The following is a 27,609-nucleotide window of genomic DNA, read 5'->3' as shown; positions in this document are numbered from 1 at the left end:
CATAAATTCAAATCTGTGCACAACTCCAAACATTTACTGTTTGAGTTGATCTTTAATACGTGTCAAACAGAGCAGTAGCTGGCAAGGACTATAGAAGGGAGACCGTCGACAAAACAAATAATGTGACAAGAAGACCAACCCTGTGTTTCATAATATTTGTTGTAACACAGCAAGGTGGTGCCCTGAAGGAGTGGCAGAGACAGTCTGATTTAAAAGGGAGGTAGTCCTCCGGATGGAGGAAGACTAAACTACCAACAGCAGTGCAAACGTCTGCTCCAAGGACTTGAAGTTAGGATTTTTTTTGGGGGGTTTTCTGTTCTAGTACTGATTGTATATAATGCTGACTGCATGAGGCTTCTATAAACCCCCCAAAGAGGCTTGACATTGAGTATTTTTAAGACAGCTGGACCTCTGGAATCCGTCTCTTTGCTGCTTGTTGTCATCATCATCCAGACATGGGGTTGTGGATTATTTTCCCCATCTGTCTTTCCCTGGTGTCCTTCATTGGAACGTGGAGTGTGTAAGTTTACTACAGATTCACTGTTTGTTTTTTGACATTTACACTGTCATAAAGCTGTGGGAACGTTTTTAAACATGTCATTTTTACTCAGTCATAACAATGTTCTTTCTATGTGAAACTAGTAAACAGAGTTTATTCATATCTGAATGTTTTTCCCGATAACGTCACACCACGTACTTGATAGTCAAGCTTAGTACATGAACTGCGTTTTCCTGGCACTTTCAGAAATCAGTGGGATTTCTGCAATGCTGATAACATTTGGCCATGAAGAGGAAGTAAAGAAAATGGCATCATATTATTTCCGCTGCTTTTCACAATCTTTTATTGTACTGTTTTATCTGCACATCGTCTGTGGAAACAGTCGTCGACGTCAGAGCAGCTTCTAAATGTAAAGGCACGTCAGAACTCACCTGCTTTGGAGTTTGAAAATATGTGAGCCGGCTTGTTCTGTTTGCAGGGTGTGAACTGTGTCTGTCACTAAGTTCATAAAAGAAAATCTTGTTGAATAAACGACTTTAACGACTGAGTCACACCAAACTGAAAACGTGCTTGGCGTTGATGCTCACATGCTGTGACACTTCCTTGGAAGCATTTCTGGTTTGATGTTTGCAGATTCTTAACAGTTTTTCTTTTGTTTTATATTTCCAGATACGGGCTAGCCTTCTCCAACAATCATGTGTGCGCCCTCACTGACTGGTGACTTTTTAAATCATCCTCATTTTGTTTTAAATATGACCCAGTGTTTATTTAATAATGCAGCCTCTAAAATGGAATTAACTTGTTCGCAGGGGTAACGGCAACTACTGCAGGGCTAATCATACTGATGCTGGATGCTGCTGGGTTCCTACAATAAGGTAAAAGAAGACTAAATGCACCCGTTCATTTTTCTTCTTCCTTGGAATGAAATCTTGAGACAGAATGAAACAAACTAAATATGTTATTTCAGCTCAAGTGGAACATATCCGCCAGAAAATTCACTTTTTACAGCCACAATCAACGCCGGATCCTTCATGTGTGAGTTTACCTGTTAAATGCCTAAACCATTATACACACATATACATGTATGAGGGATGTGTGTCACACCAACTGCGATCTCTTCTTTAGTTTTCCTGTTCTGCATATTCCACCATGCCCATATTATGGAGAGGCACTCAAGTCAGTCCATGCTGAGTAAATTTGCACTGGTCTTCGGTGTGATTGCAGCCATGGGGGCATTCGCAGCCGGAAACTGCAACGTAAGTGCCGAACGTCATACTGCAGCGGTGTTTCTGCAGGGTTACATTGTTTCAGATCTAAATGAGAATTTCTGTTTGCGCTTGTGCTAAAACAGCAAATAAAGGCGGGTATCTTGTAGCTTTAGGCCATCTATAATGAGAGCCCAAGCACACTAAAGTGCCATTTATGCTTGGGTTATAGTGTTTTTTAGTGTGTTAAAGGGCAAATATGACACTCTGCTACGTGATCTGTAGTGTTATACTGCACTTACATGTAGTGACAAAACGATTCTAGAAAAATCAGTTAGTGAAGCAGGAATGAAAGGAAACCAGTTATAATTTAAACAAAGGGTTTAAGGACATCCAAATACTTGGAAAGTGTTTCAAATCATAAACTTGTTCGGCGACATCGTATTTTTCACTGCACACTGCCTGATAGTACTCACTCACATGCAGTGTTGGTCAAGTTACTTGAAAAAAGTAATCAGTAACTAATTACTGATTACTTCTGCAAAAAAGTAATCCTGTTACTTAACTGATTACTTATTTTCAAAGGTAATTAATTACTTAGTTACTTAGTTACTTAGTTACTTTTAAAAAACACGATTTACAACCTGAAGAGGTGATAAAGTGATAGATCTTTCAGCCCAATTCTACTTTTTCTACATAATCCATCATACAAAATGTAATCAAATGGAAAAGTCTCTTTTTTTAACTTGTTTTATCAGTTTTAATCTTTTAACCGTTTACCCTGGTGCAGGTGTGCCGCGGTCAGTTGAAGAATCCGCGAGTTTCTCTGTGAATTTCCCATTAAGTCGTTGCGCAGTCGGTGCTTGCTTGGAAGTTTAGCGGTGTTTTTCGCTGTAAAAAGAAGTTTTCTTCCCACGCACAATGGACGCTAATGTTTTTGTCACTTTTTATGGAATCAAACTCAAAGTAAGGTCAGTACTTCCACGCTTTAAACGCTGCACGCTCATACTCTCTCCCACAATCGATATGTGATCCATTGTTGATCTGCACACAGCTGTTGTCACCAACACAGCTGTTGTGAGACATTCTCGCAAAAAATCACGGTTTTAGTAACGCAGTAACGCAGCGTTCCTATGGGAAAGTAACTGTAATCTAATTACCGTTTTTGCAATAGTAATCCCTTACTTTACTCGTTACTTGAAAAAAGTAATCAGATTACAGTAATGCGTTACAAGTAACGCGTTACTGCCCATCTCTGCTCACATGCCAACACCTTTCGCAATCTTAGTCTTGATTTAAACAGCCTGCTATTATTCGCTGGATTTGATGGTGAATGTCCTCCACAGCCGTTTCACGTGTCACTCCTCCACTACCTCGGGGCTGCCATCAGTTTCATGTGCGCGTGCTTCTACACGGCCATTCTCACCGTGCTGACAGGGAAGTGCGCCCTCTCTGGATATGAAAAGGTTCTCTACCCACTGCGAATCATCTCCACTGTGATTCAAGTAATTGTGACCGTCATCTGTATCCTTTCACAAATCATGGAGCCAACTTTATTTTTTATTTTTATTGTTGTTGTTTCTTAAGCCATACCCATCGACCTTGTGGCTGGTTAAGCACGCAGGTTAATAGTAAACTTTTGATGGGTTAATTTGGTGTTCCTTTAAACAAGGGATTTCAGCAGCTAGCTCTAGAACTAATGCATGAGTTATAACACACTGGGACATATTTGGATCCGGTCAGCTCCTGTGTTTACCAAGTGGGACCGGCCACAGAAGTCCACATGACAGAAGCAGATACACATTAATGACCTTTTTTAGTGAATTATTAACCATAGCTTTCCTTTCCTTTTCCTTCTAGCTTTACATTTGTCCTCAACCTTGTAGATCTATGGGATCAGATGCACAGCAATGAAACATTAGACACCTCATTTAGCATTTAGCAGAGATTCGGTGATTGAGGTGGCTGTAGAGCAGGTCATCAACTGATTGGAAGGTTAGTGGTTCGATCCCTGGCTGCTCTAGCCTGCATGTCAATTACCCTTGGGCAAGATACTAAGCAAAAGCTGCCCTCTGATGCATCCATGGGAGTATGAATGTGTGTGAATGTTAGCTACAAGGCATTTAAGCATAGGAAAAAGGTGTTTGTGTGAATGGGTGAATGAGGCATGTTGCATGAAGCTCTTTGAGTACAGAAGAGCACTATTTAACATCAGGAATACAGAATCTATTGACTGTGCAGAGTAGCAGAGTTTTTCTTTCCTCACTTTTATAACTTACTTTTATGGGTTTCTTGTATATTTTTACGTATGGTTAGTTGCTGATATCAGTCTGCAGTGATTGGGGAAGTTATTCTTTCTTTTTTTATGTGACAACATTCATGAGGTTTACAATAAAACGGATTGCTGTGCTGTGTGTGTGTATGAGAACAATAGCCAAAGACGAATGGTTACTGAATGTAACTTCAGTTCTATGAGTAAAGGTCAAACGTGTCTCATTGGTTGCAAAGGGTGGCTAGATTGTTGAGCAGATTTGTTGTGGTTGCCATGACTATGTGCTAACTCTGCCCCTGATGTATGCACACAGTAGTCAGGTGTGGGAGAACTCCAGGAAGAGCTGGCCCATGCAGCTGATTCATGCTCATCCAATAAGAGTGTATTTAGTCCCAAATTAGCCCACATTAATGATAGAAACACAGTTTCGCCTCATATAGCTATGTTCTTTTGTCAAAGAAATGTGTAAGCTCTATGTCCTCCATAGTTTTAACCATCAGTAGACCAGTGAAACACCCTTAACCCAGAACCTTCAGATACTGTCTTGTTCGCTCAGAGCGAGTACTTCTACATCCATCTGTCTGCTGTCTTTGAGTGGATGCTGAGTATGAACCTGGAGCTGTTTGAGCTCAGCTACGCCGTGGAATTTTTCTTCTTCTCGTCCTATATGCTCTCGAATCTGTTGAACAAACAAGATGAGGTAAAGCCTTTGATTATGACGATGTCCTGATATAAGGCTGCCAGGATCCAGCTGAACAATGCAGAAAGTGAGGATGCTGCAAGAAGGACATCTGTTACTACAGTGGCTGGATCGTGGCTGAAGGACCAATAGTGTTTTGTTTTTTCCTTTTCTTGGATGGATTGGATTGGATGGTCTTCTTTACTAATTTTTTTCCATATTTATTGAACCAAACGAACAAACATACCAGCTGGATTGTATCTCACGCAGATGCCCCATCTACAGAACAGCTTATTTTTGTTGTGCAATCATTTTTGTAATGAAAAATTTGTAAAAAAAAAAAAAAAAATTAAAAAAAACCGCTCACAGATCAAGTTTTGTGTTAGGTAACAGCTCTTCCATAACCCTTTGGGATGTATTACTTTCACACAAGGAAGTCATGCCACTGTGCTGATAAACATATCTGCGTTTGGAGCTAAAAGGGTGGAGGACTTTTATTTACACCCTTTTAAACAATAAAAGTCTCCATGACGCTATAAGATCCTGTTTGACTGGATGATTAACTTGAACGACAGTAAAAAAATAATAGGCGTCATCAGCCGCAGCTGGTCTAGCGATAGACCAATGGACATTACAAGCAATCTTGGCTACATACACTTAAGGTGATGTTGTCAGTACCCTTTCCATTCCAGAGATTTTCACTGTGGTCTGTTCGATGTATTTCAGTGTGCTTTAGAGGAAAAGCCGGAGTAGTGATTTATAAATTGTAAAGTTAAAAAGGAAAGAATAGTTTCATGCCTCTGTGTCCCACATTAATACAGTATTTTGAACCAGTTTGTTTGCTTCACATTTATGCATCTGTGGCTTCTATTGTTTTATTCCACTCTTGATCAGTTGCCAGCACATAGTTGGAAAATGTTGACCCAGACACTGATGAGCATCGAAACATTTACAGGTGTATAGTTGAATCGTCACTTTTCAAAGTTTATAAAGTAGCTAAAAGGTATTTTGAAAATTTTCTGACCAGACATGTTAACAATGCTGAGAGGTATTCTGACATTTTTCTATTCAAATTAAAAATAAAAAACTTAAAAATGTGCATTTTTCTAAACTTTCATTAGAATGTAAAAGTTAAATATACTTCCATCTCTTTTGAAAAGCTGAAATGTGTTTTTATGGCTTCGTGCACTTTTTCCCCCCTCTTCCAGATTCTGTCATTTTAGCTGCTCTTCAGTTTGGGTGTATCTGTAGATTCTGCTCGCAAAAAAGAAAGCCAACAACTTGAATCCAGCTGTGACAAAAACACAGCATTACTTCATACATTTCTCCTCTGTGTGAAACTGAAAAATAACTTCCTCAGAATATACTGCTGCTACATTTTTTTTGTGGTAGTTTCCATCATTTTCAACAAATCTGCAAAGCTTGTGAGTTTTTGGTCACTTTTAATTTTTCCTCACGAGTATGACATTAGCCCAAGCTGCTTCTCACTATAGCACTTACTAAAAAGTCAGATTTTTGTTCCCAGGAGTTGGTAAATACCACAAATGGTAGTCAAAACGGAATTTTAAAAATCAGCTTAGTGTTTAAGAAAGCAAGTTTGCCAACTTTAAAAACCTCAAAACAAAACAACACGCTTCTGGTTTTAATGCAAAGCACTTAAACTTTACTTGAAAGAAGGTAATATACATCCTGGAATTACAGATAATAAAGATACATTATGAGCAAAATCATTTCACAATGAATATCATCTTTCTTTTGCAACAACCAAGAGAGGAGTGCGACATTATCTACAGTTTTTGTTAGGAAGAAAACAGTGAAAAGCACACCTAATTCTGTCGGCATCTTTACTGTATGGTACACTGTAAAAAATGTCATCTATATGCAGTAGTCCACATTATTAACCTTAATAACAAAAAAAGAAAAAAAAAAAAGAACAATTTGAAAAAACACGAGCTTCATGGTTGTCTTTCAACTAAGTAACTGCAATGCATACATTATAAATAAATGTAAAGGGAAGAGAAAAAAAGTTGAGGGGAAAAAACAAAGCAAAACCTACAAGCAATATCCCATAATTCCAGCATGGCTGAAACAACAAGTGGCCTTAATCCAAACCCTACACTTTGGAGTGTGACCACAGCTTTTACAAACCTTTAAGATACTGTAGATTATTTAAGCTGGTGCGTCTGAAAGCCCGGCTCATGCTCAACACTTGTGGATAAATCAAGTTAAAATTGCCCTTAAAATTTGTTCTGTATGAGGACGAGTTGCCTGCCTTCTTTTTCCTGTGAGGTGAGAAACACTTTTTGTAAAGAGTGAGAACTCAGCATGAGAGAAACACAAGGCCCTATAGTTAAGTCTTTCTTTTTTAATTAAACAACTCAAGCCATTAAGTATTGGAAAAAAAAGCTTGTTCTCAGCTAAGCTAGGAGAGGTCACTGATATTAATCACAGAAGTCTTCAACTCTAAAAGTAAATCATCGTGTGTTCTCTTACTCGTCGTACAACATCTCAAGCCCGATACCCTTCCTCCCCGTTTTTTCTTTTTCTTTAAACAACCGCTCCGCTGGCATCTTGAATTGGGAGAAGCTCCAGCTGTACACGCTATGAACACCTCTCTTAGCAATAAAAGGAAAGGACACTACAGTAGTTGACAACTCAAAAATTAATGTGATGATGCAGATCGGCAATTGTTTAAATCTACAGCAAATTGAAATGAGGAGCTTTTTCAAACGGAGTACATGTTCTTGGTGGTGGAGCCGCTCTTACTGGACGTGTCGTCGTGCGACTGGTAGCCAATCATGGCTTTCATGGGGAGGTTGAGACGCTCTTTGTAAAGTTGCCTGTGAAGAGATGAGATGGAAGCAGTGTGAAGACTCAAGCAAGCTCAGTGTTGCCATTTAGTGGTCCACTGTAGCTCCTACTTGCGTATTATGAGTAATGTGACTTTAAAGGCTCACCCTATCGTCATGATGGCGTCCCTGTTTTGGCAGTTGCTCGTCCAGATGGATATTTTGTCACCTTTAGGTCTGACGTTGACCACAGCTCCGCAGACGTCTTCACTTGCCTCATCAAATGACTCACCGACTAAACACAACAGCTGCAAAAAGCACAAAAAAAGTCAAACTATACATATATACATTTATATTTAAATCACAACCATCAGGGGAAACATCCAACGGATACGACTCTACTGAGTGGTTTCAGAAAACAGCCGTCTTACCGTTTCCATCCAGTAGCGATCGAGGTCATTGTGCCTCTGTTGTTTGTTGAGAGTCATCAGCCATCGACCCCCCAGCTTGTTCCTGTCGTCCTCCCACATGGGCTTGATCCCATCCTGACGCACAATATGAAGCAGCTATTAAACCCTATCCATGTCTTTAGACTCTGCTGCAACTGAGATTAAGGGAAAATGTGTAAACATTTAACATTAAAAAAAAAAGAGCCTTACCTTGAATAAGCAGTAATCGCAGCCAAAGCCGAGTTTACTTGGCTGCTGTATGTGGTTGTATAATCTGGTAGAAAGATGAAAAAGTAGATTCCCAACATGAGTGTGTCGAATTGTAGAATTTCAGAAGCTTTTATCAGAACAATGGTCATTAAACAACAATCAGTAAAGTGAAACATGCTGATCCTGATTGACATTACCATTAAGGGACATGTTGTGCACATTAATAACAAACCATCAATAACTCAGACTGACTTCAGCAGAGAAAACTTACGCCCAAAAATCTTCCACTGTGTCAAATTTAGAAATGAGACGCAAGTTCTCTGTCCAGCTTTTGCTCTTGTCATTTTTGAAATACCACAGGGCCCATCTAAAAAACAAACAAACAATAAAATAAAAATGCATCATTCATAGAATTCAGTATTCATAGACCAAGAGGTAAAGAGCGTAATTACACTGACTGTTTGAAAATCTCTCAAAACCATGTCGGAAAATGCAGATTGCTGAACATGCATAAACTGAAAATAAAAGAAAGTGCATGACTTTGCCCCAAATTGTGATTGAGCAAACCTTGTGAGTGTGAGGGGAAAACTCCCTGCTTGTTGACTTCTCCATCTTTGTGGGGATCAGAAATCAGAATTGTCATCACTTACAAATGTATCAACCTGGACATATTTCCAGTCTGTCGCAGAGCCAACACAGTACGAGCTTTTCCGATGTCAGAAGGTAAGTGGGGTAATGCCTGGGTAATACTTGGATGGGAGACAGCCGATGGGAATACCAGGTGCTGAGAGCCCAAATCCGGCCATACCAGCCTGAGTAAGTCTGTCTCTCTCTTGTTTTTCTACAGTTACATTTTTGTATTTTAGCCTGTTTTGTGTCAGAAATTAAGTGATTTCTCTGTAGAAAGACATTGGGCAGCATGGTACGTGATTTTGAAACCACTATACAGCGCTGCAGTCCACACACCTTGTGCTTTCCTTTAGTGACTTTGGACCTTTTTTCACTTTGCCAATCTTTGCTAATAGTAAAGTGCAGGGTTCTTGGAAAACACTATTTAGGGTTCCTACTTAACAGCAGCTGGGCTCAGTATAGGGTATTTGGTACTTTACATTTTCTTTTTTTTAAATAAAACCATTATTGTTAGCAATCAATTCTTCAGTACAAGCATATTCAATGTTTTGTATCTCTTAATTTAATAACAGCTCAATGCTGTACCATCACTGTTAAAATCAAAAACAAGGACTCAAAGTCTATTTTATGTTACAACTGCGTGAAACGTTTACCCTAACAGCAGACGTACACGCTGTTTCACAGAAGAACACAACAGCTAGTAACAAAAGCATGAATGTCAATGCAAAAAAAAAGAGAAAGCCAGCCATCAACCGCACTACAAATGCACTCTTTGTTTACAGTGGCTGCTGTAATTCTTTTATGCATTACCAAGGGGCAGTGGGTGGGAGGCTAGCAGGCAGGGTTCAGGGCAGTGAGAGGACATCAGCTGAACCGTTTGCCCCCCCTCCACTTACAACTGTAACAAACCCACCCATGTGCCATAGACACAAATGAAGCAAATGGACCGAACAGAGCTAAAAGAGAGGATGAAAGTATATTTGTTTAATGCGAACATCACACTGCACATACTGACACCAGACTGCTCACAGCCGTGATTCTTCTGGTGAACCCAGAACAGTCACAAGCCAAGACTACATGCCTAGTAATGGCATATAAACAAATATGCCAGACAGCAAGTCAAGCCAGCTCTGTTCTTCACATGTACTTTAAAATCGCACGAGAGATAAAATGATCATTTCAGGCCAATGCAGCCAAACGAAACAGCAAACCTGAAGAGGACTGATTAATTTACTACTGTGACATCACCCTCTGACACAGACAGTAATATGTGATTTGTTCAGCTGTGAACTAATCAGCGTGCTCCAGTCCCCACAGTTTTCTGAATGTGTGTAAAGTAAATAAGAATGAGCCGCAGCAGAGCTAGAGAAACACTGTCATCTGAATTTTTAATAGTTCAGCTGCCAAACACAGACGAGTTGTTGTGTTTCTGACTTTAAAAAAAACACGGTCGTGATTTTAAAAATAAAAAGAGTCCATGGGCAGACAGGCATAAACTATCCACTTCACTTTCAGCTCCAGTAAACTGTATACTAAACAATTTTCCAAAGCAGAAGCTGAATGCGTTCTTCCTACTTCCCAGCAGCTGCTGGTTTCGCTTAATGACGGTGCCATATGAAAATGGTGCTGCATGACTTTGAAACTTGAAAGTGATCATCTTATGTAACAGCTGAGTAACGGATCTGCGCAGTCTGTTCAAATCCATCTCTGGACTCACCTTCAGACCGCAGCAAGATCCAAACTCTTTCCAAAAGCAAGAGAAAACCTTCATAAGCAATTATTATATTTAAATCTATGAAAGCAGATATTAAAGGGAATCTCTTAAGGATGGTAATAAAGTATCAGGGAATAATTCAATTAGATGGCACAGATATAAAACACCAAGTATGATGCACTGTTATCAGTAAAACTATCCATCATTATTCCACCTTGAACAGATGTCAAAGGGGATTTGTCTGCTAATTATTCATTTAGTATTAATTAGTGACTCTGCGTGATTCACTGTTAAAACTAATCTGTATTTACTTACACTGAACCTCTGTGCAACCCTCACATTATTCATTTAAAAAAACAAAAAAAACAAGTTATTTTAGCCCCTCTCAATTTAGCAGCAGTAAATATTTATGACAGACAAAAGCAAAAATCTGCAAGTACAATGAGACATGCTGTAGATTTATAAAAAAAAAAAAAAAAAAAAAAAAAAAGGGGGATAAGAACTTGTCTTCCTTTACCTAAAAACTCCGACCTCACTCTGAGAGCGCCAACCACTGATGCTAAAACTGACATAACAAAGCAGCTCAATCATTTATTAAGAAACCAATCACACCTTCGGCCGGTGAGACAGTTAAAACACATCTGTGATGAATATTTAACCACAAATTCCAAATAACTCAACAGTCCTCTACTTCCTTACAGTGAAGCCAGAGAGAAGTGACAACACCTAGCCCTCAAAATGAGAAGTCTGCAATCAAAACTGTCAAAATGGAAAACAAACCCCCCACGTCAATATGTTTAAATAAAACCAGGGTGAAAGCAGCAGAGATGGACAGCCTTGACCTCTGAGGCTGAGCTGAACAAGCAGAATGACCTAGAAGTGACTTGCCAAGAGAACCATCCAGCATTTCCAAACCGACTGTACAATGCTCCTGAATAGCTCGTCGCCACTGCAGAACTATGATAACATTTCTAAAAGGACAATAGAAAAAACAACAACTGCAATTCTAACACAGAGGAAAAAACAAAACACATGACTCCTCAATCTGCTCTTCTGATTTTAAACCTTAAAATAAGAAAACAAACAGAAAGTGCAAATATGAACCTGATGAAAATAAACTGAACATTTATCCTTACTATGATGCTCAAGCTGTAACTGCTTGAAAACACGTTTGCTGTGCACTCATCCATAATTTTCCCAAGTGACTAGATGGGTAATTTGAATATCCTGTTTACGCTGTCAAAATAAGTGCTGTGGTGAGTTTCTAATTTCACTTTCATCCAAGAGACCAGAGGGACAAAAAGAAAAATCAATCAGCACATGACTGTAAGTATGTTTGTGATGCCAAAGACCAAAAGTCAAAGTACAGCTCCCATCCTAAAACTAGATGAAGATGAAATGCCAGTTTCAACTCAATGTAAAATAACACTTTTCACACGGTGATAAATACACAACTAACCTTATTCCTAAAGGAAAACTTCTTCACTGATTTCATAATGAAACAGCTGTTTTGTCTCTATAGAGAAAGGTTATTGATCCTAAGCGATTAAGTACATTTAGCCCCACCATCTCTGTATGTTTTCAATGAGCTCAGTTTCTGTATTTGTGTGTAAATAATGATGAAAAAAAGAAGTCCCTCTTCCCTCTGAAAACGGTCACAAAGGTGATATTTGAAAGGGTGTTAAAACATCAGTAGGCGTGAAATGTTCAATGGTGTTGACACCTTTCTGGATGGGGTGAAATTTGGCACCCTGGTAAGCCTGAAGAGATTCTATTATAATCCAAATCAACCCCAACGAGTTTCGTCTGTGCCTCAAACTATTTAATTAACATGACAAAACCAACCTTAAAAATTGTTTCAGATGAGAGTCCAGTCCCGGGCCCTATTTCAGGAAGCCGGTTTAGTGCAAAGTCTGACTAAGTATACCCTGAGTTAACGAAAACTCTGGTTTTTCGGTTTCACAAAGCGAGTTCAGCTGAAGCCTGAGTGAGTCACTATGACGACACACTCCGTGAAGCTAACCTGCCCCCTAGCAGGTTTACTACAACTAACCCTGACTGTCCCCGCCTCTTTGTCGGAAACCTGACAGTAGGAAGTGTCAGATATGGCGTGTCCCTTCCTTGAAGAGCCAGTAGATCTTGAAGCCCAAATACTCCGCAGAGCTCTCCGCCGGGAGAGAGTGATCAGAGCGCGTATGGACATTTTATCATTACCTGATGATTTCCTGTGCGAACGTTACCGTTTCTCAGCACAATCAATAAGTTATTTGGATAACATCCTCAGGCCATATATTACGCATGTGACACATCGCGGACATGCGCTCAGTCCATTACATATTCTTTGTACCGCACTCCGTTTCTTTGCAAACGGGAGCTTTCTGTACAATATTGGTGACGCTGAGCACGTTTCCAAGGCTACCGTCTGTCGGGCAGTCAGGAATGTTACAGTTGCACTGAAACGTCTCCTGCACTCGTTTGTGGTGTTCCCCGGTCATAGACCCACAAGATTTATCAAAGAGGGATGCCACAAAATTGCAGATCATATGTGATGCTGCCAACATTATCACAAATGTGGAAGCCAAGCGGCCAGGCTCTGTCCATGACTCACAAATATTCCGTGAATGTACACTGCGCACAAAATTTGGACATGGTGAGTTGAGAATACTTTAAAATATATAAAGACCAATTGCTTCAGGGACATTTGAACTGAAGTGTACCCTTCTGTCTTAGGAGAGTTCACTGGCTACTTGCTTGGTGATAGGGGGTATCCATGTTTACCCTATTTGCTTACCCCTTACCCTGACCCTGAACCGGGCCCACAGCAGCGATATAATCTGGCTAATTGCAGGACAAGAGCCAGAATTGAAATGACTATCGGAATGCTTAAGGCCCGGTTCCAGTGCCTGCAAAGACTCAGGGTCACCCCAGAAAGGGCATGTGACATTATTGTGGCATGTGTGATTCTTCACAACATTGCCACAATTAGAGGAGAACACTGTCCTTCTGAACCAGACATCAGCAGTGATCCAAACCATGAACATCCTGACCCTCCCACGGACATACAAGATGGAAGCGCAGTCAGAGACACCATATGTCACAATCATTTCTTTTGACCCATCACCTCAACATGTTGAAAGACGAATAAACAGATTTTCTGTTCAACTGGCTTTATTGGTCGCCTGTATTTCCTGTACACAAAGTATTAAAAGATGTAAACCTCATAAAGTGTCTCTGTTGTTCCTCCTCTGTAACAGCTGTCAATGTTTCGTCATTATTTTCCTGTAGTAAAGAAATAAACAACATTGCTGTTCTACTGTAAACTCATATAATCTGTGGAGTATTACTCACAACTGCATGTTGGTCTGGCTCAACAGGAGGCTGCACCAGATGCAGTACACCACCACCATCAACTGATAGAATATGAGGTTTATACAGGTCACTTATAACTTACAAGGGACCAAATGGCAATTAACAAACATACCAATCACCTTACACTTCATTGTCATTATGCTCTCAAAGACAACCAAGACTGAGGCAAGGCAAAATCAGTAGGAAAATAACTTCACTACAAAATAATCCATTATGGTAAAGAGTTTATCAAATGAATGAGCAGCACTGCAAAGGTGACTGTGAAGAAAGGATGTATGCACATCATGTATTATTTTGAATTTACCCCCTATGTAGGCACTTGTGTCTTGCGGGGTTATTGACTCAGAGGATGTCCCCACAGAGATGCCTTCAGCCACAGGGCGCCCACTGTTTTGGCTGAGGGCCAACTGCTCAGCCTCTGTGAGTGGTGGTGGTGGAGGACCCCCACCTGTTTTTCGGGCCTCCGCTTTTTTTCTGTTGGCTATAACGGGTCACATTTGAGCATACAGAGTAAGCAAATATGTACTTGTAATGTGCTCAGATAATTTCAATAAGTGCTTACAGAAAGAAAATTAATGTAGCCTCTAACTGCAATCGATTTACATGGGACAAACAGACCAAGCACTATGGCTCATAATACAATTACACCTTACCTGTTTGGACTATATTTTTATATTTCATTTTTACTTGCTGCCAGGAACGTTTGGGGCCTGTTGGGTTGCACCTGCGCTCACATCACATCACAACATAAAATGTATAAAATAACAAATAAAATAACATATGATAAAATAACGTGTTAAATGGGTGGAAATCCCTAGATCAATGTTTAAATTAACACTCACGCATTGACTCTGTCGGCTATGTTTTGCCATGCATGCTCCCTTTCTTTTGCAGCTGAGGCTGTGTTACCTTTTTTTCTGCAAAATTTGCATGTTATTGGCATATGCTGCCATCAGAATTTCGGCCTCAAGCGCTGTAAAATACATTGACCGCGCCTTCTTTCCCTCCGTCTCCATGGTGACTCGCTTAATCTGTGCTCCGCTTATCAGGGCTTTATGTATCCTCGTGCACGCGCTTCACTTGGGGTTAAAGCAACTCCGCGTTGATTGAACTAATTGTTATCAGCCTTTCTGAAACCGAATATTCCGAGTTGGACAGTTCGGGGTTACTCAACCCTGAGTATCGTTTTTCACTCTAAGTTTTCTAAACCGGCTTCCTGAAATAGGGCCCCGGTCTCTGAATCAACGAGACGGGTGTGTTTGATCTCACCACCACACCCACCTCTTAAGGCACAGTTTGGCTTTTCTAAATGAAACCTCCCCTGTATCTAATTTTAGAAATGCTTACACCAGCCATTTCTGATTGTTTGGCCAGAGGATTTGCTGGTTGTTGCAAGAAGACTGCAGAGTATGGAAGCACAAGCAGCTTTCATCCAAATCAAACTCAGAACCTGGTTTGACTCTCACCTGTTTTGCAAAGGGTGTTTGATATACTGCTCAGGATTCGCAACAACCTGACCGTCAGTCTGTTGATCTTCAGTTTCAGTTGTTTTCTGAGGAGACATGCACACAAACACATCACAAAGTCAACCACACAAGTCCACTGATCACAAATGGCAAAGAAATTTGGGGTAGTTGGGTCAGATTTATATCATAATATTGCTAAAGTCCTGCCTTTACTTCAAAGTCAAAGTTAGTTCAATATCACAAATTTCAACAAAGTTAACGATAAAAACTTAATGGAATGGTCATTGCCATATACAGTTAAGGGCTTTTGTCGGGGGTAATCACACACTTAATTTCATAGTGTGTACAGTATCATAACATCACAAAGCACTGCAAGCTTTTTGTCATCATCATCATCATTATTATTACTACTACTACTACTACTGAGTTTCTAACAGAAGCTAATACATACTTTTACAATTTAGGGAATAATTCCAACCTTTCAAAAAAAGAAAAATAAGACAGTAAAAACATAAATTACTTAGACTGATTCACAAACTCCCAGCATAATCTAAAACATACCAATTTAATCCCTAAATCGGGGCTACTTAAAGCCCCTAATAAGAATAGTGTAACTATGTAGTCCAATGTGTGTGTGTGTGTATATATATATATATATATATATATATATATATATATATATAAATAACAAAAAGCTTACATGATCTATAAAATGCAATATTATTACAGTATAGCTTGCATTTAAAGTGATCTACAGAAACGTAACAAAGGTATGACCTTAAGCCCCTCTGTTTTAGGGGGCCTTAATGGGGCCTTGTCCCATTATCCAGTTCACAGCTGGGCTCTGCCTTATACTCTTGCATTTTTATAAAGATTCACTTAGCAACATCAGAGTCCACCTCAACTACATTTTTAAGGATTAGACGCAGGAGCTGATGGAAAACAGTCAGCAGGGGGTATATACAAAGAAAATCAGTAAGCTAACTTTACAGATAACAGTTACTAGCATTAGTTTTAGCAGATGAGCTAGGCTAGCTGCAGGCTAGATATACACGTGTCCAGACTTTCTAAAAATGCACCAATAATATATCACCACGGGTGTTTAAAGGTAATGGCATTTCATTAAAATTGTCGTAAGATATCGACTGTAATACCCGACTAGATTAAAACAATGCGTTGACTGGAGTTTGAATGAACGACGTGCAGTCAGTCACTCCCTCCCTGCCCAACAAAGTCAGGCAGTGCCTCATACATCCCCACTGCTGAGCATGCTAGCGCTAATCCACGCCAACATCTGTCAACTCAAACGCGTTAATTTGGCCTAAACGCCAGTTCGGTTTCACAGAAGCAAAGTTATGCGATGTATGTAGTAGGTGAATTGGAGATTTATCCGGTCTTCACGTGCATATTAGTCGATTTTTTGTGCTATCTCTTGTCTCTCTTACCGGCTCCGATGTCGCCATCTTGACTGTAGAAGTGATCTGCCCGTTCGGCGCTCCTGCGTCACTCCAACAGCTCGCTCTGCTACGGAAGCCGCCTCAGTCCTGTTCGAGCTGAATGACCTGAATCCGGGGAGTCGTCGCAGGAGAAAGGGCACAGGGGTTACACCCACTACCACTGAGTGGCTGCTTCTGAGGACAATAATTTAGATAAACCAATGTGAATAAACCTCCAACTAATAGTATTCATGCAGGTATATTCAAAACGGTTAAAAATATCTATCTCTGCTTTGAGTATTTTATTTTGTGGTGATTTAAAAATTGTAATTCCATCTACAATAGTTTCCAGAGTTGATTTCAGGTTAATTTTTATTGCTTAAAATATTTAGTTTGTATTAATGTTACTACTAGTGTAGTACTTGATATGAAAAATATTTCTCATGTGAATGCCTAAACCAGCTTAAGATTAAAACCATTTAACCTTTAGGAAGCCAAAGTCCTAATAAATATATGGCTTCCCATGATTATTGTACTGGGACATTTGGCCAAATTGAAATGGACTAAAATGAAAGACATTTTGTGTGTTTGTATTCTTTTTAGTAAGTATGTAAGTAAGTTTTAATAAATAAATCCTCTCCCGTAAATTTATTTCCCATACATAACCATAAAGTGGTGTCTAATAGAATAAGACAACATTAAAGCAAATAGGTTTCAGGGATTAAAGATTTGTAAAATTTATCTCGTTCTGTCTTGTGTAATTAAATTACACACATGTTAAGGACACATTTGTGTGTCTGTATTTTTTCTTTGGCAAACTACCCTCAGCCTCCCCCCTCCCACGCCTCTACTGAAACTATTATTCATGAGCCCAAAGAGAGGTTAATTTAATTACAGTTAACTGTTCATGCTGACCGGGGGAGTTTTCCCCACTTTCCCAGCTTCCATAGAGGCGAGAATGCAGTGAGAAAAAGACAACGCTCCAGGGGTGTGTACTGATTCACCTTTACTAAAGTTGTGAATTTACAGTTTGAAACTTCAGTTAACTTACTTGTGACTGAAGCGATTTGAAACGATTGTTAACAATTAAACTTGCACTCAATTTTAGTAAGGAAATGTGTGTTCTTTGTTGTAATGATGCGTCTTGGCAATAAATCTTTTATCATTGGACAGCTAGTTTATGTCCACTTAAATGGTGCCATTTATAAAGAAAATGCATTTGTGGGTTGAGCAGAAAAGTTGAGTATGTAGCTGAAGAATCACATTTTCTTTTATATAACATGGATGGCCGGGTGCATGTTCAACACTTACCCGGGGAACACCTCCACCAGGATGCACTTATGGACCGAATTTATGGAGGCAGTGTGATGGTTTGGGCAATGTACTGCTGAAAAACTTTGGGTCCTGCCATTCATGCGGGTGTTACTTTGACATGTACCACCTACCTAAGCATTGTTGCAGACCATATACACCCTTTCATGGAAAATGCTTTATCCCTGATGGCTGTGGGCATCAACAACAAGTTTGAGGTGTTGACATGGCCTCCAAATTTCCCAGATCTCAATCTAATCAAGCATCTGTGCGATGTGCAGGACAAACGAGTCCGATCCATGGCGACGCCCCTCACAACTTACGGGACTTAAAGGATCTGTTGCAAACATGTTGGTGCTAGATACCACAGCACAACTTCAGGGGTCTAATGGAGTTCATGTTTCGAAGGGTCATGGCTGTTTTGGCAGCAAAAGGGAGATCAAGTGCATGTGTCTGATCGCTGTATATATATGTATATTATATTAATGAAACATGTTACGGTGAAGGGTTTGTTCCTATTACTTCTATATCAATCAAAGTGTGACATGTACTGGAGAGACAGATGTACTCCAGTTGACTTTGGAGTCCTGGAAAAACCATATTTTCTGTATGAATCTATCAGATACAGAAAACATGGAGGACATGACAGCAGTTTGCAGGCATGCATTTATGCACAGCTCTTAAGGTCCCACCACAGCATTTCAGGTAGGTTGAGGTCTGCACTTTGACTGGGCCACTAGAGCATCTGGATTTTTATCTTTTCAGCCAATCTCTTGATCAACCTACAGAAGACACTAAATCATACAAATGTACTGTAAAATGAATAAGAGGGACGTGTTGGATGAAATGCCTGAGCTCACACTAATGTTAAATCATGCACTCATAGTTCCCGACTCCTGACCATGCAGCTGTGGTCACATGTGGTCAGCTGAGTGAACGCATTCACACAATAATGACAACTTACAAAACTTACGGGGATTTAACACTGTGGCCTTTATAAATCATGCTGTTTTTCACACTTGATATGTGACTTTTTAGTTTATGGATTGTCTTTTTGCTTTTCTCCCCTTCTTTGCTACTCCAACTGAGCAGTCAAAATAATTTAAAATAATTAATTTTTCCACACATTTAGTCCTTTCTGGAATCACACACAGGCTCACACTCTGATGGTAGGATCAGAAGCATTTGTCCAATCATAGTTGAGGTTGTGATGAGGCTGCAGCCTATCCTAGCTTTCATAGGACAAAAGGTAGAGCACACCCTCGACAAGTTACCAGTCTGTTGTAGGGCTAACACAGAGAGGCAACCATTCACATTCACACCTGCAATTAAGTTAGGATCATCAATTAAAAGCTGGTAACTCCATACATGCTTTTGAAATGTGGGAGAAAGCTGGAGTTACACAGAGAGTTCTTGCTGTGAGTAAACGGTGCCAACCACCACATTGAAAAGACTGTCCTTATATTTAAAATTATGTTAGTTTCTCCTGTTACTTTTGAGCCTAAACAGTTAATCCAACTTAATTCTTAAACCCCTTAATTAAAGCTAAACAAGTTTGTGCTTTCATCAAATCGTAATGTTTTGATCTAAAATGCACTGTGGCATTATACAGAGACAAAACTCCCCAAATTGTGTCTTTGTCCGAGAGATTAGGGATCTAACTGTCGGTTGTGCTCTGAAGGTTCACTGTTGTGCTGAAATCACATTACACTTAATTTATTCAGGAGAAAATCACTGTCATACATCTACAAGCTAGCTAGAAAATAACGTCATGTTTTTACTTCAGGAGGCAAAGTGTACAAAAACAAGTAATGTTTCATCTTTAGGGGACAAAGTCTGAGTGACTTCATTGGAATACCAGATCAGTGAGTCATACAGCCAGTATAGGAAAATCAGATGGAGAAAAAAAAAAGAGGAGATCATAATCGGGTCCAAAATATAAATATGACTTTATTTCACAATCCCGAAAGAGATCAGCCATCCATAAAAGGAATGCGAAATTTATTCTCTTCTCAAGTCTAAACTGGATATACTTTAAGCGACGTACAGTAATTCAGTTTCAAAGTAAGCAAGATCACCCATTGTCTAAACACCGGTAACAATACAGTAAAAACAATATGGTTCACATACATATTTACACATTTTCTACTAAGAATTTTCCCCATTTTTTTTAATGCTGGTGCTCGTTGTTAGTTCTTTGTTGATTAAAGAAATGGACTAAAACCGTCCCCCACAGTAAGTCGAGAGAAACATTTAGAACTGTAATTTCATCACGTGATGTTCAAAAAATATTCTTTCTAAATTGAACTCATTTAAAAAACAGTTTTACATTCATCTTTATTTGTGTGACTTTTGATAACTGCTGCAGAGTTGGGTTTAACTGTGGAAGACATTTGAACTCTATGTGGACATCTGCCCATAGTGCGCTGTTTTACTTGTACTTGACAAATTAAGGTATGTCATGATGTTGCCAGCCGGTAACGACCAGAAGAAATGAACTGAACTGAATCAAATACAGGATCAGTGAGTGCTGAGTTTCAAAAAGCACCGTGCCATCACTGTTATACAGTACATAAGCAGGTTGCGTCAATGCATGTACCTTGACATCTTGTCCTATTAGCACCAAAAGGAAGTCAAAGTGTTTAAAAGACCCAAATGCGTCTACAGGAAATGTTATGCCATCAGTTTTAGTGTGAATATTATGTCTCCATCTCTTGAGTCATTCTTAAAATTAAGAGCTTTGCTTGTATGGGTAACAGAAAAATAACAAGGAAGAAATCCTGATTAATCAGGAGTTGACACCAACCCCCCTTTTTTTAGACCCTGTAAAAAAGCGTTCTGTAAACAAAGTTTTCGCAAAGGTCAAGCACCCGAAATCGTCTTAGGCAGCTGGCTAAGTGGGATCTGGTGTTTGAGTGGTTTCACAACAAAAGACAAGGGAAAAGAAACAGATTGATTATTCAGCAGTGGCTAATGCAGCTTTATGCTCAAACTTAAGAGTATGGACATAAAAGCCGAGCATGATCTGTTGACATATCTGACACTTTGTGGTTTCTGGAAAGAAAAAAAAAAAGGTCTTCTTAGCACCAATATCATGTACAGTAGGTGTTTTAATTCCTATAATCACTCTTGTTCCCTATAAAAAACTGAATTCCTTTTCCAGAAGCTGAACGTAAGTAAAGTGCAAATGATGATAAGCACTTTACTGATGTAGCATTTCACTATTCCTCGCTAGGTGTTTAGTTTCATTAGATATGTATGTCATCTTCAATCAAATGAGTGAAACGCAATTAAGTGCAGAAATGCTGTAAAAAAAGAAAGAAAAAAGGATTAATGCTAAAAATGTCATATATTTCTCTGTCTGTACATACATATTCAGGCCTATGGACTGGGACCCTTTTCAAGTTAGGTTTTAAAAAAAAAAAAAGTGCTTTTTAATATGCCATACATATCTGTGAATAAAAGACAAACTATCCAGATGTGGATATAACGAATAAACAAACAACAGACCGAGGAAGTACATTTCTTTCATCAACCGCCGACAGAAGTCAGAGGCAGCAGAAAGAAATGTGTAATGCTACATGTGACAATCTGTAGTAAAAATATGCAGAATATTAGTCTTGTTTTCTACATAATGTGATGTAATGAGTTTGCTTAATAAAGATTACAGTGAGAATGGCACCAATGTAAAAAAAAAAAAAAAGCCAATGAGATTCATCTTCTGAAAAGAGAATTACTGGCTGAAATAAAAAGTAAATTTCTACTGTACAACATAAAATCTGAACACATAATGCAGGTCATCGTAGAAATCTTGCAGTAAACAGGCTTACACCAGAAATTAAATATAAATCGTTATGATCAGAATAAATAATCACATCTTTTTTTTTCTGTTTGTTCTGTATATAAAACCAGTTTAAAAATGTATTTTAAATGCTTCAAAGCACCATCTCTTTACAATAAAAACCGACACCGAAACTCACAGTTAAAAAGCCGACAACCTTTGGTCTTCTTCATCGCTCTGAAGGAAGAGACGAAGAAGGGCAAAGTGAACAGGTATAAGAAAAGCTCGATGAAAAAAAAAAAGAATAAAAATGAGAGTAGCAGTTTAAAATTGTCTGAGGTAAGGCAGAAGCACAGGGTGTAGGAGTTTTCTGTGTGTGTGTGTGTGTGTGAATGTCAAGGTTTAAAACACGTTGACTAAGACCAGCGATTGTATGGACCCGTCACTTGGGTAAGAGCATACGGGGACGCGGTGATGACCCCGTCCCTTGGGAGAGTCCATGCCTTACGTGTGGGGACATTCATAATCCTCGCCTCCTCTGTCTCCTCACCCTTTTCCTCCTCTCCCTCCACCCCTCCAGCAACTTTACTAAGGCTGCCCTCCAGCCTCAATCTCTCAGCCTCCTCCTCTCTGTCCCGTTCCCGCTTGGCCATTTTGGCATCCCACATAGCCATCCCGTGGCCCGGCTCATTTAGAGACTTATGCTGGTAGAAGACTAGAGAGATGCGGGTGGGGTGGCTGCGATTTGGCTTGAGGACTGGAGTAGTGGCGTGGAGCTCCCGCCGCGCGCACTCGATTAGGATGGAGCCGTGTGACGGGGCCACGGCGAGTCCGCCTATTTCGCTGTCGAGGAAGTTGTGTTCGCTGTCTGACCACACCTCTTCCTGCTTCACTTCATCTGGTTCAAATGGTGGAGTTTGTACAGGGAAGGAGAGAGGAGACATCGGTGGGAGGCCATGACCCCTAGCCTCTGCTATGACATCTCCCACAGACCCATGGAGCCCATTGAGCCGGCTGAAGAGGCCCTCAGACGTTGGACTGGGGGAGAACGGAGAGGGAGGAGGAGCGCTCCCACTGGGAAGAGGTTTGTGCTGAGGAGAAGAGTGCACCTCTCTGGGCTCAGTTTTAAAAGCACCATCATAGTCAGCAGGTGTGTTACGTGGAGGTATACACTCTGTCGGAGCACACTGGTCACCAGATGCTGGAGAATAACCATTCACTGTATCACTCATTGTCTTGTAACTGAGAACTGAGCCATTCTGTCCAAACTGGAGGCCAGGCAGGCCATGGGTGTTGGGTGAGATGACCTCCCTCTGCGGGTTGACTCCTGGACCCACAGTGGGGTAGCTGCTGATCTGGTTATAAGTGCAGGGTTGATTCTTCTCTGGTAGGTACCTTTCCACACTAGCAGGTCTGTAAGAGCTGTTGTATCCAGCTTTTGTTTTGTTGGAAGAAAATTCATATATTTTAATGTGGTTCTATTAAAACAGCTATAAATCTTAAATGACCAGTGGCGTGAATGTACTACCTTTGTTGGGGCTTTCAACTTTCACTTTTCCAGGAGTGAGAGGAGTCACCCCGAGCTTCTTCTCCAGTCGCTCTGCTTGAGCCTTAAGGCGAGCCTCTTGTCTGATCTTACGGGCTGATTTTACCGGCTCTGCCAGCAGACGAACCTGACATGTACCAAAATTGAATTATTTAAAGCATGTTAACACTGCACACTGACCCACAACAAAACAAGATCCTTTTTGGTTCACTCACCTCTCGAGGAAACGAAGACAGAACTTGAAGAGCACCACTTTGGATCTTTGCCATCTGGCCCTCAGCGTGACCAAACTCATCTGTGTCAGAAATCTTGTAAAGTGGCAGCACGTGGAGCTGCTCATCCTCTGGCATGTTACGAACTGCACGGTTGTCTTCCTTGGTTAAAGTGCAAACCTAAAAAACACCAACCCAAAGCCAAAAAGCTAAATTTTCAGCCAAACAGGATCGGTTTAATACTTCCAAACAAAAAGCTGTTGACCTTCAAATTTAGATGCACCATGTAGGAGTAAATTACATGGTATCGCATTCTTAAGCTTGCTTACCACGGTGCTGCCATTATTCATGTTGCTAGTGTCTTTGTGAGCGTGTGCACAGAAATCCACACAAGCTGTAACCCCAGAAAAAGGACGTCCCTCCTTCTTGCCCAGCCGGCATTCACCCCCCGCCGCCTCATATTCCACCTGTGAGACCCGAAAAAACAGGACACTAAGGAAAGATTTCTTAAAACTCTTAAGAGTCCGTAGAATAAACAGGTCCCAGAAGTAGCCTGGAGTGAGACTGTATGGAAATTTAAGGAAAAAGATTAACTGAAAATCACTTCCGCTGAATTAAGTCAAGCCCAGGAGAGCAAAGGATTACCAGAGACGAATGTGGTTGTTTCCCGTTTCATACCTGGTTTTGGAAAGCCTGAGGAGCCAGTTTCTTGTAGAGGGGAGCGACCTCGGTGGCAAGACTCTGAAGGTTGTTTTCTACCTTCAACTCCTGAAAATAAAAGCTAACACTGTTCAAAGGAACCTACTTCTAACTCTTATTGTAATATCCAACATGGTTCATCAGCAGGCAAACCTTCAAAAAACTACTAGCTTGACCTAAATAATAAGAGACGATTTTTCTCTCAGATTTTGCTGTAAGCTGTACTGCTCACTCATTGTTTGCTGCTGTAAATTAAAAAAGCACACTCTCTCACCTCCTCTCGGTAGTCACCTTGCAGGCGAAACTTCCGAGGAACTTTGCTTCGTGCAAATTTGCATCCATTGAAGTACATGCTCCAGGAGCAACCAAAGGAAAATGAAGCTCCGCAGGTGTCCGGATCTAAACCCTGGCACGCACATGTGCGACTGTAAAGAAACGGGAAATAACAAATGAAAAATAAAGAGGGAAAAAGAAGTGTTATGGAGAAATAAAAGAAGGGGTACTCACTCTTCGTTGAGCGCACAACGACGGCTGGTGGGGGAGCCGTACTTAAAGAGGGTCTCTGTCAGCTCCTGGTATAGGTGATCTGCCACCGGCCGAGGAATTCCCTCCCAGGCCAGGATGAGGATCACCAACACTGCCGAGTCGCAGTGGTGCCCTGGCCTGTGGCGGACCAAACACAGCAGCTTTTCCTCTTCACTGCCACGCCGGATCACCTGTCAGAGGACATTTAATTTATAAATACACAAGCGTCAGTCACATTTGAAACTTGAATTGCAACACAGACGAATACACTAAGCTCACTACATAGATCACTATAAGTGACCTGCCATACCACCAGACTAGGCAGAAAATGTTGTGAATAAATTTGCAATTTAATGCCTCTGACACGGAGATGGTTTTTGTTTGTCTGTTTGTTTGTGTTGTTAGAAGAAATTATCAAGAAGTTATGGATGGATTCATGTGAAAATTGTACCGGAGGTGGCTAACTTTTTGACTTGATCCACATTAAGGTCTGGTACTGGGTCCAGGAATACCTGGACGAACATTCTGTGTCATATCTAAACAAATACCAATAAAACTGAAACATGAAAAATTGCTGTTCAAGACAAAGAAAACACAAACTAATCCACATATCCTTCTTGATCTAAAGACTCTAAAGTTCATGCCATGGTTTATGCAGCCATAGCGGAAGTACGCTGTCTCAGACTGCTCGCTATGTTTAAACTTTAGTTACACAGTTGGCGGCAGCTAAGGTTTTGCCATGGTGGTGATAAAAGCATAAATCAGAGGCTGCCTTTCATTTCTTACACTAAATATACTGGCTCACAACAATGTTTACATTTACAGCAGACACATTCAGGACACAGACACCAGCCACATACCCATTTAGCTATTGGACACCCCTGGGAGCTCCTGCCTTCTTTCCCAGTGTAAACAACAACTTCCACCCTTATTGCATTTCCTTTGGCACCATACCTAAAACACACACACACACACACACACACACACACACACACACACACACACACACACACACACACACACACACACACACACACACACACACACTATATGATGAGTCTGTGCTCTTCACAAAAGAGCATATAAAAGTCATCGGCATAATTTCTGAAAGTTAGAATAATATTTAAAAAATGTAACAGTTCATACAACTATTTTTTGTTTAAAATATACACCACTCATCACAAAATAAGACAACATCAGTTAAACTTCAGGGTCATTCTGTTCAGTTAGGAAGTATAAACCACTATGAATGCATTTAGTTTGGTGCAAATCGCACTGGTGTTGTTTGACGTTGCCGTCATCACAGCATTTGTTACGGTGTCTTCAGACTCTTTCTCTTCTGTCACATGCACTCTATGTGAAATTCATGTCCCTGCTCTCATCAGCCAAGAGAACAAGATGCCACTGACAGACCTGCCAGTTCTGGTGTTCATGGGTGAACGCCAGTTAAGCTGCACTATGCTGATCTGTGAACGTGGGTCCGGCTAAAGGACGTTGAGCCCTGACGACACCCTTGTGGAGCCTGCTTGTGACAGTTTCCTCAGAAACATGCAAATGATTAGCCCCAGGAGGTGATTTTTGTCGGACTCTGGAAGTGCTCCTCCTGGTTTTCTTGGCAGAAAGGTGCAGACAGCGATCCTGTTGTTGGGTTGATGCCCTTCTACAGCCTTGTCCAGCTGTCTCACTCTTGAGACACAGCAAACCTTCCTGTGACAGCACATTTGGATGCGGCATTCTGAAGAAACTTAGCTGCCTGCAGGTACCATTTCATGGTAGCAGCAATAACAAGGACACAAGCAAAAAGAAAAACAACAGTGTGGAGGGATAAGGAGAGGGTAACGGTAACGGTGCATCTCGAGACCTCCCGTTCATGATCATTTACACTGAAGTAGGTGAAATGGGTTCACAATGGTTCATGCTTCCTAACTGAACCAAACTGTCATCCCTAAAGTTTAACTGACTTGTTGTTAAACTGCAGAGAACAAGTACTCCCTTAATGTTTTTGGGATGCTGTATCTTCCCTCATTTCTAACAAAAATCTGGTAGGATGTAATGCGTTATTACTGCCAGAAGGTGGAGGTAATAAAACTAAAAGCTGTTTACCGACTTACAAGAAAAATAGTAAAATGCGCAACCAACTACCAAGCATTGGATTGAAAAAAGGCGAGATGTGGTTAGAGTATTTGGATGTTGGGCAATAGTATTTCTGCTCAAAAAGCCCATATCTAGCATGTATGGATGGCAATATGCTATATATTACACATGAGGAAGCTTAACCCTTCCTGAGAGCAACTGACAACACAAAAGCCTCACAGCATTTCAAAATAAACCCTTTGTGTCTTTTAGTGAATGACAAAGGTTCGTATAATGTAACAGTGAGCAGTGGTATGTGTCCAAAAGAGCTAATTAGACCAGAGACTAAACTATTTCATTTTTACCAGCCAAGCTGAAAATATACGTTAAGTGTAGCTGTCAAATGGACAAGTTGTATTTAAACAAGCTGTCATCCTGCTTTACGGGCCCCTCGTCTGAGCTAGAGGGGTTTCCTGTTTCAGCATGCTGTGTGTGTGTTGAGCTATCTCAGCAGTGCTTCCTTTTAATGACATAGCATGGTTGTGATCCCGCCCCATTCCACCAAGCCTGTGGTTTACTAGTAAGCTGTGGTAGTAAACACACCCCACAGCGTGTAAACAACGCCGCTGTAGTCACTCTACCTGTTCTCCATAAGTTCCCTCACTGCAGCGACGCTGGGTCCTGCCCCAAGATGAGTATAGTAAGGGCCCTCTTCCTTTTCAATGATCTGGTCTGTGAAAGACA

General features: G+C 40.5%; 3 protein-coding genes and 1 long non-coding RNA gene across 7 annotated transcripts in view; 2 read left to right on the top strand and 2 right to left on the bottom strand.

Moving 5' to 3' along the window:
* The first annotated feature begins 206 nt into the window (after positions 1-206).
* Positions 207-5,754, top strand: LOC113035124 (transmembrane protein 150A). The gene is made up of 7 exons (XM_026190444.2): positions 207-520; positions 1,169-1,216; positions 1,309-1,374; positions 1,467-1,534; positions 1,625-1,755; positions 3,051-3,228; positions 4,513-5,754. The coding sequence occupies exons 1-7, from the start codon at positions 456-458 to the stop codon at positions 4,704-4,706; spliced, it is 750 nt and encodes a 249-aa protein (XP_026046229.1). The 5' UTR covers positions 207-455; the 3' UTR covers positions 4,707-5,754.
* A 541-nt stretch (positions 5,755-6,295) lies between these two features.
* On the bottom strand, positions 6,296-16,870 carry eif4e1c (eukaryotic translation initiation factor 4E family member 1c). Of its 2 annotated transcripts, XM_026190445.2 has the most exons (7): positions 16,728-16,867; positions 15,283-15,368; positions 8,375-8,470; positions 8,104-8,167; positions 7,876-7,989; positions 7,613-7,752; positions 6,296-7,495 (listed from the first exon to the last, which is right to left on the bottom strand). In XM_026190445.2, the coding sequence occupies exons 1-7, from the start codon at positions 16,743-16,745 to the stop codon at positions 7,381-7,383; spliced, it is 633 nt and encodes a 210-aa protein (XP_026046230.1). In that variant the 5' UTR covers positions 16,746-16,867; the 3' UTR covers positions 6,296-7,380. The 2 variants fall into 2 exon arrangements, with proteins under 2 accessions (XP_026046230.1, XP_080144010.1); XM_080287884.1 differs by lacking the exon at positions 8,375-8,470 and having other exon boundaries at positions 16,728-16,870.
* Positions 12,977-13,609, top strand: LOC145419656 (uncharacterized). Its single transcript, XR_013900973.1, has 2 exons — positions 12,977-13,097; positions 13,178-13,609. It is a non-coding gene; the product is annotated as an uncharacterized LOC145419656 (long non-coding RNA).
* Positions 16,871-19,954: 3,084 nt separating the features above from the next.
* Positions 19,955-27,609, bottom strand: part of tet1 (tet methylcytosine dioxygenase 1) — a 39,980-nt gene continuing 32,325 nt past the window's right edge. For all 3 annotated transcript variants that reach the window (XM_026189340.2, XM_080288199.1, XM_080288198.1), the window contains 9 exons: positions 27,507-27,597; positions 25,653-25,746; positions 24,775-24,983; positions 24,542-24,692; positions 24,247-24,336; positions 23,898-24,035; positions 23,572-23,748; positions 23,339-23,483; positions 19,955-23,245 (listed from right to left, as the gene is read on the bottom strand). In XM_026189340.2, coding sequence (XP_026045125.2) covers positions 22,227-23,245; positions 23,339-23,483; positions 23,572-23,748; positions 23,898-24,035; positions 24,247-24,336; positions 24,542-24,692; positions 24,775-24,983; positions 25,653-25,746; positions 27,507-27,597 — 2,114 coding nt within the window. In that variant the 3' untranslated portion in view covers positions 19,955-22,226. The remainder of the gene's footprint in view (positions 23,246-23,338; positions 23,484-23,571; positions 23,749-23,897; positions 24,036-24,246; positions 24,337-24,541; positions 24,693-24,774; positions 24,984-25,652; positions 25,747-27,506; positions 27,598-27,609) is intronic.

This window comes from Astatotilapia calliptera, chromosome 13 (genome assembly GCF_964374335.1).
Source record: "Astatotilapia calliptera chromosome 13, fAstCal68.1, whole genome shotgun sequence".
NCBI classification, from domain to species: domain Eukaryota; kingdom Metazoa; phylum Chordata; class Actinopteri; order Cichliformes; family Cichlidae; genus Astatotilapia; species Astatotilapia calliptera.
Note: the sequence above shows the minus strand (reverse complement) of the source record. Positions and strands in the feature narration are given on the sequence as shown.

Excerpts from the sequence above, each read along its gene's own strand:
- LOC113035124 (XM_026190444.2), top strand. The coding sequence starts at position 456 with ATGGGGTTGTGGATTATTTTCCCCATCTGTCTTTCCCTGGTGTCCTTC. Across the intron at positions 1,375-1,466 it reads TGCTGGGTTCCTACAATAAG|CTCAAGTGGAACATATCCGC; the intron begins GTAAAAGAAGAC and ends ATGTTATTTCAG. Across the intron at positions 1,756-3,050 it reads TCGCAGCCGGAAACTGCAAC|CCGTTTCACGTGTCACTCCT; the intron begins GTAAGTGCCGAA and ends TGTCCTCCACAG.
- eif4e1c (XM_026190445.2), bottom strand. Across the intron at positions 8,168-8,374 it reads ACAGTGGAAGATTTTTGGGC|ATTATACAACCACATACAGC; the intron begins GTAAGTTTTCTC and ends TCTTTCTACCAG. Across the intron at positions 7,753-7,875 it reads ATCGCTACTGGATGGAAACG|CTGTTGTGTTTAGTCGGTGA; the intron begins GTAAGACGGCTG and ends TGCTTTTTGCAG.